This window comes from Ornithodoros turicata, chromosome 4 (genome assembly GCF_037126465.1).
Source record: "Ornithodoros turicata isolate Travis chromosome 4, ASM3712646v1, whole genome shotgun sequence".
NCBI classification, from domain to species: Eukaryota; Metazoa; Arthropoda; class Arachnida; order Ixodida; family Argasidae; genus Ornithodoros; species Ornithodoros turicata.
In genome coordinates this window covers 69583950-69596342 of record NC_088204.1, presented here as the reverse complement: position 1 = coordinate 69596342, position 12393 = coordinate 69583950, and the positions used below count along the sequence as shown (strand labels likewise).

Below are 12393 nucleotides of genomic sequence, written 5' to 3'. Positions count from 1 at the left end.
ACGAGGCGAAAAGTAAGCTAGGGACCGGTACGTACACAGAGGATGTTCATAAAGGCGGGACCAAAAAGCGGTAGATAATAATTTCGTGGAATTCATGAAACATGTCGAAGCAACGCGAAACAGGCGAAGACAGACATGAACATGTTTCGACAAGTTTCAAGTGAAACCAACACATCTTGTTGCATTCCTAGAAATCTCTTCACTGAAAGATGGCATCTATCGATTGTAAATAAATAAGGAAATTAACAAGAAACTAAGCAAGAAAAAAAAAACATGGAAAACATGGATTAGGGTGTCTACTTTGTTGGCGCATGTAACTTTTATACAGAGTAGTGCGTTGGAAACAATTCAAAACTCAAATGCACGCAGAACGAGACAAAAAAAAAAGAAAAAAAAAGGAGCATTTACCCTGCTCAGATGGTTACGGTGTTCACCGCAGATGAAATACACCCGATTATCCCCCAATGTGAATCGGGTGAAGAGGCACTCTGGATACCAGCGGCTGTGTTCGACATGTGGGTCATTTCCTTCTCTCCACTCTCCATGAGCACCACCACAGTGAAAACAAGTCACCATGTCACCTGAAATATGTGGACAGAGAAAAGAGTGAAAGTGGGAATGATTTTTTAACCTCCTTCCCGGTGATTTTGCAATTAGGTCAATATTGCGAGTTTTAGTATACCGGTGGTAACGGTATCGATCCAGTATTATATACACAACCCAAGCTAACTATCGGCAGTCATCAATGGAAAACATAACAAACAGACAATGGCTTGTATTTCAAACATCTCACGCAGAAGGACAAAGAACACCAGTAACGAAAGCAAGGGAGCCAGCACCTTACCCTTGAAAAAAAAAAAAAATACGAAGTATTTTCATACATGAAATATTCTTGAACTACTTTCTTGAAAACACTTTGATTTGATGATAACACTGATGACAAATATGCATGGTACGCACATGTACAGGTCACTGTAAGGTAGACATATCTCACCGCTGAAAAACAGTCCAGCTTCTGATAAAGGGCCTCTGCTTTTCTGGTAAATGCCGCTTGCATTGCGGTAGCTTCGTAGACGTGTGGCGATATTTTTGAATTTCGGGTGCTTCGGAGGGCATAGTCCTAGGAACAAGTCGTATGCGTTTCCCAAGAGCTTGAAGTCGTCAGGAATAATAGATATGACTATGCAGGATAGTATGCGCCTGTAAATGAATAATTTCGAGTTAATACGTAGGTTAGTCGAGTTGCCATGTTTGCGGCGATATAGCAACAGATGAGTATCATAAACGACGTCAGATGTTTGCTTATGATTCGTAAGCAAGCATCTGACATCGTCTGCTTAGCTTGTGTTTGTGTCCAACCTCTCGGTAAAGAAACCTTCAAGCTGTCAACCACTCAAGGCAACGTGCAAGAAGCCACGCAATTCCTTCATACAGGAATGCCGCAAGCTAGGAGACGGAGCGTCTACGACAATGAAACCAACAATGTTCTTGCCAGTCGTGTATTATCACAGATGACAGTCGTTATTCTTGAGATTTATTAATCAACTGAACCTGATTAGCTAACTCTGAATATGTTTCTTTAAGGGTGTTTAAGGGTGTTCCGCTAGAATATATATAAAATTTTCCAATTGACAACTCGACACGCTAGTTGGCGTTTTAAACGGGAAGTAATCAATCTAATCGAATTCATTTTTGTTTATCTTTCTTTTTCTGTTTTTTCCCATTCTTTCCTGGGAATAGCAAGCCGCCGTAGCGCAGGCTAACCTTTCCTCCTATTTTTTATATGATAAACATATCCCCCTAATGAATTAACTAGGTGCGATTCAAAAGCGACATCGACTGCAATACATGACTGCTAACAACGTTCAGTTACAGCACACCGGGCTGCACGATGTCTTGGTGCGTATTGGGAGCACATAAATCAGGAAGCCAAGGTGCACACATTTTTCGGTGCCCTGTGCTATGTCGCCAAAGGTGAACGTTTTGTAAAAGATTGGCGCAAAAAGTACAGAATGGCTGGAAAACGGACAAATTATTCTCTGCACTCTATCGCGCTCATTCGGTGCCTTGCCGACAATAGGCTGCACGTCATTTTGACGTTGCGTCCAATCATTCACAATACAGGATGTTTATGGCAGCTTATTACAAACGGGCAAGTTCGCACGTCCAAACCATATTAACAGTCGGCAATGTTTCGTTTCTGTAAATCTGCTCCCAATTATTACTAATGTTTCATTTCAGTCGCCAGTTGGCAATACTAAATCTTCGGCATTGTAGTGCTCCGCGAACGATAATCAATATCCGCTAGTGGCAGTGCCATTTCCCAAGCCCAGCGTGCGTTCTGAAGACCTCACGCGGTGTGTGACCTTCGGTAAATATCCCAAGCAGCACAATGTGCCGAAAGTCGAGTGCAATGGTGGTGGAAGGTATGTGTCTTATCAATGTTCTCTAGTTTCACGAGTCTATTCAAGGTCTTCCACCTACATTAGCAGCATTCTGCTCAATGAGCGGAAGTCATCCCCATATCATCGTCATCATGTATTTCTCTCTCTCTCCACCTACCCGTCCACTTCTATTTTACTCGACTCTCAGCACATTGTACTGCTTGGGTACGCTCGCTAGCGTTACAGGAAATACATTCCATATTTTAATTTGTGGTTTGGGGCCCTTTATGGCGCATGATAATTTGAACTTGTTCAGAGAGTTGGGAAATTCCCCTTTAATTTGCGGAAACTCAATACGCAAAAGCTCCTGTGGAGTTCTTCCTTTGAAGAACGCAGGCCGTTCGTTGTAACAGCAACAACAACAATTACATTGATGATCATGAATGGGGAAATTCGGCACCTGAGTTGTGGCCCGCTACACCAGTTTCGGGCCTAAATAATTAGCTATTGCACGTAATGCCTTGTCGTAATTTAATAAGTTATTCAAAAGCCCCTTTGTTTATTGCAATTATTGATATGACCTCTACTTATTTATTGTTTTCTGAAAATGTCGTTTTGTTTAAGAATTAAGCGATTAGGCTGAATAACTCTGAGCGAAACCCAACCGTCTACATTTTAGTATCACTCTTTGAGTCGCACAGTTGTCTCGCGACGTAAACCCCCAATTATAATCTTTGAGTCGCATTCGTTAGTGAGATGTCGATGTTGGCAATATATATATATATATATATATATATATATATGAAGGGGAAAAAAGCTTTTGCTGAAACAGCTTTTGCTTGAAAAAAATGCCTTTTTTCCTGCATTATGATTCACTGACTTGCACTGTGGCATTGAAGAGTGCTCAGTCACCCTTCCAGGTGTATATGGCTCGCTGAGCGACCCCTGGTTTGCCAATTCCGAACGATGCGTAGCTACCCAGAGCTGACGAGCCGCAAACACAGCGAAGCACGTGTCCTCTGGTGCTGTCGCATCGTTCTATGAGTATATATATATATATATATATATAGCTGAAATGAAAATTGAAACACAGACTACGAAGGTACGGGAAGTAAGAAAAAAGGGATAATTTATTTACATTTAAGATACTTGGAATGCTAAAAGGGTTGTCGACGTTTCGACAGTGGCACTGTCTTCGTCAGGACTAAAGATGCGTAGCTGATTACACATTTCTTAAATAGGTTTGCTACATGACGTCATAATCGGTACGGGCACGAAACAGGCGTTTGTCAGTGAGTCAGATTCGGGAATATTCCAGAAGGTCTTGACCTTGACCGGACTTGACCTTCTGGAATATTCCCGAATCTGACTCACTGACAAACGCCTGTGGCGTGCCCGTACCGATTATGACGTCATGTAGCAAACCTATTTAAGAAATGTGTAATCAGCTACGCATCTTTAGTCCTGACGAAGACAGTGCCACTGTCGAAACGTCGACAACCCTTTTAGCATTCCAAGTATCTTAAATGTAAATAAATTATCCCTTTTTTCTTACTTCCCGTACCTTCGTAGTCTGTGTTTCAATTTTCATTTCAGCTACATACATTCGCGGTCGTCCGAACCCCATTCACCAAGTATATATATATATATATATATATAATAAATGAAGAAAAATAGCATACGCTCTTTGGCTGCACGTTGAACATATGTTTATAAGCCCCAAACGTCGCCACACCAGCATTGGACAGCTGTTTCGGCCTTATTGGGCCTTCATCAGCAATGCGTAGGTGGGCGACGTTTGAGCGAGTGGCGTCGGAAGGTCACGTGGAACGTGATGTCCTCCCGTCAGGGTGAGTGACTCACCTCGCATTGCTGATGAAGGCCCAATAAGGCCGAAACAGCTGTCCAATGCTGGTGTGGCGACGTTTGGGACTTATAAACATATGTTCAACGTGCAGCCAAAGAGCGTATGCTATTTTTCTTCATTTAATATTTTACTGGCTACGCACTGGGCTTTCAGAGGTGAGTCACTCACCCTGACGGGAGGACATCACGTTCCACGTGACCTTCCGACGCCACTCGCTCAAACGTCGCCCACCTACGCATTGCTGATGAAGGCCCAATAAGGCCGAAACAGCTGTCCAATGCTGGTGTGGCGACGTTTGGGACTTATAAACATATGTTCAACGTGCAGCCAAAGAGCGTATGCTATTTTTCTTCATTTAATATTTTACTGGCTACGCACTGGGCTTTCAGAGGTGAGTCACTCACCCTGACGGGAGGACATCACGTTCCACGTGACCTTCCGACGCCACTCGCTCAAACGTCGCCCACCTACGCATTGCTGATGAAGGCCCAATAAGGCCGAAACAGCTGTCCAATGCTGGTGTGGCGACGTTTGGGACTTATAAACATATATATATACATATATATATAATACAGATGTCACACTCCTGGATTCGTTAGTGAGAACGACACATGCATTAAATGCACTTATGCTTTGTGTCGTTAATCATTCTATATTTCAAGGCACGCCACGGAGATATCTTAATTGTAACAAAGTGTATGTATATGACCTGAAGCACGACTGGGAAGACGTCCAGATAAGCAAGGAAGAATAACAAATGCACGTAGGCGCAATGTGCCGCCCATAGCGACCCGCTGTAGTTGGTATGTTCGGTGGTCACGTATGTTCTGTAGCGTTCTGCGAAGAATCCTACCACAATGTGGTGCGTGTATTAAACGGTGGAGATTCTTACTTTTGGCTCGCAGTTGGTTGACATTGCCCTCGTCCCCGACGTTGCTGGTCCTTGGTGAGTCTCCTACACTCCTAAGGAAATGACAGGGAATAATTTAAAATGTATCCCATGTGTACTAAACAGAATTACTGTACGCAAGGATTTCCCATAATACTCCAACTTCCGATTTCAACGGGCTGTGATTAAACAGCAGAACCAGACGGTGGGGGAGCTTGTGCCAAATGCCACAGGGGCATCTACAATCTCTCGATACTTACGTTACACATAAGTTGGAATCGCTTAGCATTACAACGTATTCCAACGACCACTAGGCAGAGATTGCGTATCATCGGAATCGGAGTATACGTCTATCGCGCGGTGTCCTCCCAAAATAGTTTTTGCCTGTGTGACACGTAAGTATCATAAAATTAATTTTTAGTTTTGAGAAGTATGACGTCATAGGCATCCATTCTGCCAGTCGTCTCCAGCATTGCTGTCAATTTTCCTCTCCTCACCACAGCTGTTTGCAGACTACCATCGCGGAGCGGTGAGCGGAGATGCTGGCTCGTTGCTAGAGACAAACTCCGAATTCCTCGGTGACGTCACCTAGGCTTGGAGACTTCGAAACCACGAAGTTTCGCGTTTTATTGAGAAAATTCGTGGCAACACGTGACTTTCACTGACAGCATTTATGTGTTTTGCGTACCGAGTCTTCCGGCGGGGTTCATTTATAACACCACGGTCCCTTGATAGCTATCAAGGGACCGTGATAACACTGAATAAAAGATATATCTATTTTTTAATTTTCTCACTTCGTACTGGTACTGTAAGGAGCTTCAGCAACGTTTTTATTGTCATTTTGGGGGATCAGGTTCTACAGCTCGACTAACTGCCGCCACAAGACACATTCTCGCATCAATGTCAACAGTACAGTTTCCCCTTTGACCCTTAAAACATGTATGAGAGAATATGTACTTACAGCTCCCAATTAAAGCCCTGCATAGACGTTTTGCGCCAAAATCTCCGCCTCACCGTTCGAAACTCCGGCTTTCACACCTGGATTGCTTTTTCCAATATAATGGCCACTAGGGAAAAGAGCATTCATGAAAGCCCTCCAGGTATGATGACAGGTCATGCATTTTTTTAAAGCTCCTTCCAGTTACTGCACTCGCTCTTAAAGGATACTTTTCTTTTCTTTTTTCTTTGTCTTCCCCTTCCCTTTCCTTCTTTTCCTTTTCCTTTCTCTTTGTCTTACACTTTCCTTTCCCCTTTTCTCCTTTTTTCCTCTCCTTTTCTTTTCTTCTTTTTCCTTTTGTTTTCTTTCCCATTGTCCTTTTCTTGGAATAGCAAGCCGTCCTCCGTCTGGCTGACCTTTCCTTTATTTTTTCTTAATAAACTGGTCCCCCACCCATGCTGCATTTTTAATTATATACTTCGTGTTTAGACAAGAGATTTTCCTGAGCACACAACCGAACTTTTACGTTCCTGAGGAAATAATTTATACCAAGCACCGAAGGGCATGCGAAGTTAATTTTCCTGACGATGCTGCACGCCGATCAGCGGTAGAAACTTGACACTGCCATGGCTGGTGCCCCATTACGTTACGCGCGACGTCACCGATCATCAAAAGGTGCGCCAATGAATTCGCCTTCTCCGAGTGCTTGTGTAAACCAAACATAAGGAGACATCCAGGACAACGCGTGTAGTAGTCAAGAGATGAGAGGAGAATCGCCAGAGGAAGGAGGGACGCGGAGGAGAGGTGACTTCAACCGAGCGTAGTTAAAGGGAATATCATATCCGGAAACGTCTGTATAAGACGCAAACGGTAATGTTCCTCACTGCTTTACAGTCAACTTGGCGAGGTTTGTCTTCCGAAAACACCTTATATATTAAATAAGCGAGTTTTAAAGGTTCGTACTTCCTGTGCAGGTAAAGAAGCCGCAGGGAGCGATGGCTAACCTTCTTTTTTTCTTCTTTCTTTTTGATAAACGTATCCCCCAACGATCGTAAAACTGTGATGACATCAGCCAGGGGCTCGAATGGCAGCGCAGCGCAGGCGATTGTCACCGCGGTCGTCAGATTCGCGTTCGCACCGCAGTATACTAAATGAAAGGACCTCGGGAAATACACCGACCTTCACTTACCAATGTGAGTTCCGACTCGACCACGTTGCGTGGAACACTGTGTTAAAGCGCAGATATAGTCGGACGTAACTGTGCTGTGCGGCCGGCGGCACTCAACGCGCTACGACGTCACCCGCGCAGAATAGAACATGTTCTATTTTTCGCCGACAGCACTCGAGCAGTCAGACCAGCGCTGTCGCAGGTGCAGTCATGCGCACTTGCAGTTTGTGCATGCGCCACGGCCACAGGCCACTGCTGACATATTTCTCGAATGGCTTGGCGTGGCGAATTCGAGCGAATTCCGGAATACTCTCAATATCCGCCGTCTGCTCCTGCCGTGCGTTTGATTACACTGCACAGGAACAACGCCACAAATTCGCGTGGGATTGTCGGCGTTATTATCACTGATGAACGCGGAGTAAATCGTACACTACAGTTTCGGAATCGACTACGACGGATGCGATAGTCCGTTCAAGCAAACGACGCACTTTGTCCGGGAAAAAAATTCTCGAGTATGACATTCTCTACACGAGGAGCAGTTTTCAGTAAAAATGCAATCGAGTGTTGACGGAAGTTCACATTCCTTTTAGAGACCCCACTGGCTTACCTTAACATCCACTATAACGAAAGGAGAAGGGGACTCTTCCACAACTTCCTTATTCCTTAGGTCAATCGTCCTACCTGTGTGGAAAGGACTGTGTGTCAGAAATCAGGACGAATACTTGCACATGGTAAGAAAAAGATCGCGTCGAGGAAGCTGTAAAGGTCGTGACGTAACATCCAAATAAAAATGGGCAAACAATCGTGAGCCCAGCACCGTCCAGAGACCGCACGTCGAACCTCCAAAAGTAAAAAAAAAAAATCGATGTAGGAAACACACACACACACAAAGCCAATGTCTGGCGGTGACTGAATTCGATATGGAGGTAAGAAACTAAGGAGGTGCCCTAAGCGCCTCTCCCAATGCAAGCGGGCGGGCTGTGACCCGCGCATGGCATTGTGGTTAGTTGCCCACACACATGACCCATAAACGTCACGGCAACACGTCGTCAAACAGGGCGTCCTCCGTGCCCGTGGCGTATCTTACCTGAATACAGAGACGATCAGCGGCCGAATAACTTGCTTCCGCTTTCATAACCTCTTTGGAGTTAGAAGTTATCGTACCCGTTGGAACACAAAATAGGCAATCTCAGTGTAGAAACAATGGATGACTAAATTGCTAGAAGGCGTACATACGTCATCGTGACATTGCCTGGCTTCTGTCCCATGAGGTTTGTTAAACTTCCAAGCCTCCGGGCAGACCGCCATAGCACCGAAACAAGTGGGAATCACGTGACCGGGCAACTAGGTGGGCTTGGCATTGCCAGGAGTGTCCGCTAGAGAAGCCCCACGGCCCTCCGTGTTTATAGCCCTCTCCCTAGTTTCTTACATCCATGGTATTCGAGACTGGGCCCCGAATATAGCGATCTTCAGATCGCTATATTTAGCGGTATTTCGTACTAGACAAATTGTTGGTCCCTGATTTGCCACGTGCTCTTGCCTGAAGATACCCACGCCAAAATCGCAGTGTTTTCTTTACAATCCGAATCTTGTCATCTTATTCGTCAGTGCACCACCCTCACCTCTCACCCTTAATGCATTCCCCTCATCTTTTTAATGCGTTAGCATTAGAGTGCTCGCTACGAAAGATTCGCGGCATGGTTCGTCTGTAGCCATGGAAGTGGAGAGAGGCGAAGGGAGGGGAGAGGAGAAGACTGCGCGTGGAGAGCTCGACGCGACGCGCCGGCAATGCAGATGTGGTGGTCGACAGGTTAAAACGTGTCTGCGTGGGCGCGCCATGGTTTATGAATGCTGTGCGGAGGAGCAGCGGCGAAATAAGGCTGAGGCTGCGCGACGGCGCCGCCAGGCTGATTCAGAGCAAGCCCAACAGGCTCCTTTGCTAGCGGATGCTACTGCAAGGCGACGAAAGCGAACTACAGAGAATAACGAAGAGCGTCAACAGCGATTAGTCAAGTGGGGAGGCCAGGCGTAAGGGACACGAAAGGAACTCGTCTTACGCGATGCCGCAGCACAAGCTTGATCTTCTTGAACCAAAGGGCCAAAAGGACCATGTGTTAGTGTTGTGTGGGTCGTTGTGTACCGTTTTGAAGGGGAGTTCCAAAAGGCTTTTCAACTCTGATCCACCAATGGATCCACCAGGTTTTTTTTATATCTTGTTTTTCTTTAACCTATCTCCTCCTTCTTTCACCTATTATTAGTTTATCCTTTATTTCCTAATTACTTTCTTTTCTTTTCTTTATTTATAGCGGAATAGCAACCCGAGATACCGTTTGGCTGACCTCTCCTCCTTTTTTTCTTTGTTCTAATAAAAATATCCGCCTCCCACCCCGAAAGAAACGGCCTGAGGGCACCGTGCCTGAAAATTGTCATTATCTTGACCTTCTCTTCTCCTTGGAGGGAAGAACCCGACTTCTATTTGTCGAGTGGGAAATTAACGAGTGAGATTCACGCTCGAATCTCATCCCTATCAATGAGATTCGAGTCATTCGAGCTCGTTCGTTCGTGAAATGTTCTGCGCTCTACCTGACAATTGCTCAACCCCAGGCGTACCTTAATTTGAACCCATTTGCAGACGCCACATTATCTCAGGCGCACACGTTATCTAAGAGAGGCGTTAAATGTTTGTCACCGTTGAACCCTGTGAAAGATCTCGACATCCGGAGGTAAGAATGCTTTGATTGCCCAAGCAGAACAATATACTGAGTCGAGTGTCGAAAGTCGAGTGCAATAGGAGTCGACGGATAAGTGGAAGACATTGAACAGACTCGTGACACTAAAGAACATTGATAAGACACGTACCGACCATCCCTATTGCACTCGACCTTCAGTACATTCCCAAGCACCACAATGAACTGCAAGTCGAGTGCAATAGGGGTGGACGGTTTGTGTATTATCAATGTTGTTTAGTGCCACGAGTCTGGTCAAGGCCTTACACCTACCCGTCCACCCCTATTACACTCGTACATTGTGCACGCTGCTCGCACGCTGCTTGTGTGGCTGAAGTATCGAACAGGATAATCAGTGACGCAACCAAAATAACAAGAGAATTAGATGTCTGGGCTGGCCCACTTTCAGAGGTGCTCTCCAACGCCTAAGCTTATCTCTAGCGTCCATTCCCTTCACGTTTCCTTCACGTGAACGACGGACGGAGGGTTTTTCTAGAGTGCCGATATTAGTCCACTGTATGTTGCAACGGTTGTTCCGGTGTGCACTTGCCGGCACAGCTCCCTGCGAAGTCGGCCCAGGACACACGATCCCCTATTGCGATAGTCATCACGGCACCCCCCCGAGCGTGGCCGCTACCGGCAAGCAGTTCCATTACCAGCACCACCAGTGTGCACCAGTTGCGTCGTGCGGGACTTGTGTTCATTCGCGTGGAAAACGTAAGGCGCTTGGAAAAGAAAATTGGGTGGAATGGACTTTTTCCCGAGTATGCGACTGCAGACGGCTGTCATGTTAGTTTTGGGGGATATAATCCTTTTTAAAGGCAACGTGGACGTTTGAGGTCCAGACTTCACGACGCTTTGCATTCGTATATCACTAGAATGTGCTTTCACTCTTTCCGCATTCTTCTTGCAATATCCCCTTACTACTTTCACACGCGACGTGCGAGCATAGTGCGAGTCTCAAAGGCGTCGCCATGTTTATTTGTGGTTAAATTACGACGTTCGACATTCCGCCGCTAGGGGCGAAGCGAACATGGAAATGGTTCATTGAGCAACGTTAGATAAGCCTTCAAAGAAAACAGAGGGAACGCCTGATGTGACGTGACGTGATAGAAAAAGAAATAGTGGGGATTTAAGCCACGACATTGTCAGATTGGCTACCCCACACCACTTAGCCGCAGTTGGTTGAAATAAATAAAAAAGGAGAAAACCAAGTATAGAAAACGCGTTCTCATAATGAGTTCCCTTCGTTCAATTGCTGCGTACCTTCCCACTTTGTCTCTCATCTTTATTGTCTTTTAATTTTTTTTTAATTCGGTGTTAGCGCCGCGAAGCAACTGTTGCTATGAGCGGCGTACAGACGTGAACAGATTGAGAGAGGACAGCATGAAGGAGTGGGGGACAGGGGGGTTAGTATGTGTCCTGGGCTGACTTCAGAGCGAACTGTGCCGACATTCGTCTGGAAAGTCTTCAGAAAACCCAGGGAAAACCTCAGACAGCCCAGCCGGTGAGAGGATTCGAACCCGTGTCACCTCCCAGTCTTGGCGTGGAAAGCGATCAACCTAACCACTATGCCACGGGAGCAGGTGTCTATTTTGTCGATTTCTAATAACCGCGACACCTATTTGCGTGTACGTAGCCATGTCATGAAGACCACAGAGTACCAGTTCTTGGACAGCGGAATATGTCGTTGGCAATTGTGGATGTGCAACAATAAAACAATGACTGTAAAGGCTAGTGTGCATATGGGCAAGGACTCCTGACTAATAGAAATGTCTGAATGTACTGCTGCTGCCTCTGCTGTTCAGCAGAGGACATCGACCACTGGCGGCCACGATGAAGTTGAGGAATGCAGAATGGAGTGACGCCCAGGGAAGACTAGTGCCCGCTTTACTTCTGCCGTCTGTGCGTTATTGAACAAAGACATGCATGTACTAAGGAACGGTCAACAGCTTTCTACGAAGAACACTGTACTTCGAAAAAGACATTGATGCTTCACCCATATTACTACCAGCAATGGGGTAGGGTATAGACCCTTGCGATGAAGCTCCCCTTTCATCATCAAATAAAGTTGTTCTTGTTGAGTTCTGTACGCTTTACCTTCTTTCATACGCAGAGAAACAGTCATATCGCATCAGTGCAGACTTCACGTTAGAGAATTACGTGTTTTCAGCTTATAGGCCCGTTCGGCCCAAGTTTGGAGGAGCGACGCTAGCGCTGCTCTGCCTCCTACCGTGCTATTGTTGCAACTGTGCAAAGTCACCACTTGGCGAAACGCACAAGCACATACCAAAGGCTGTAATTACGTTTTCTCCTCCCTCTCTCTCTCTCGCGCGCGCTTGCGATTTCGGGGGGGGGGGGGGGGGCACACATTAAGCTAAACCAAGCATTCAATTAAAGCACTGTTTTTTTATTATTTTAA

The 12393-nt window shown here is 45.7% G+C and overlaps 1 protein-coding gene across 3 annotated transcripts in view; it reads right to left on the bottom strand.

Moving 5' to 3' along the window:
• The window catches only part of LOC135391785 (baculoviral IAP repeat-containing protein 7-A-like), a 29462-nt gene that overhangs the window by 14419 nt on the left and 2650 nt on the right, over positions 1-12393 (bottom strand). For all 3 annotated transcript variants that reach the window (XM_064622230.1, XM_064622231.1, XM_064622232.1), the window contains exons 2-5: positions 7853-7926; positions 5144-5214; positions 995-1200; positions 409-581 (exon numbers count right to left, since the gene is read on the bottom strand). In XM_064622230.1, coding sequence (XP_064478300.1) covers positions 409-581; positions 995-1200; positions 5144-5214; positions 7853-7926 — 524 coding nt within the window. The remainder of the gene's footprint in view (positions 1-408; positions 582-994; positions 1201-5143; positions 5215-7852; positions 7927-12393) is intronic.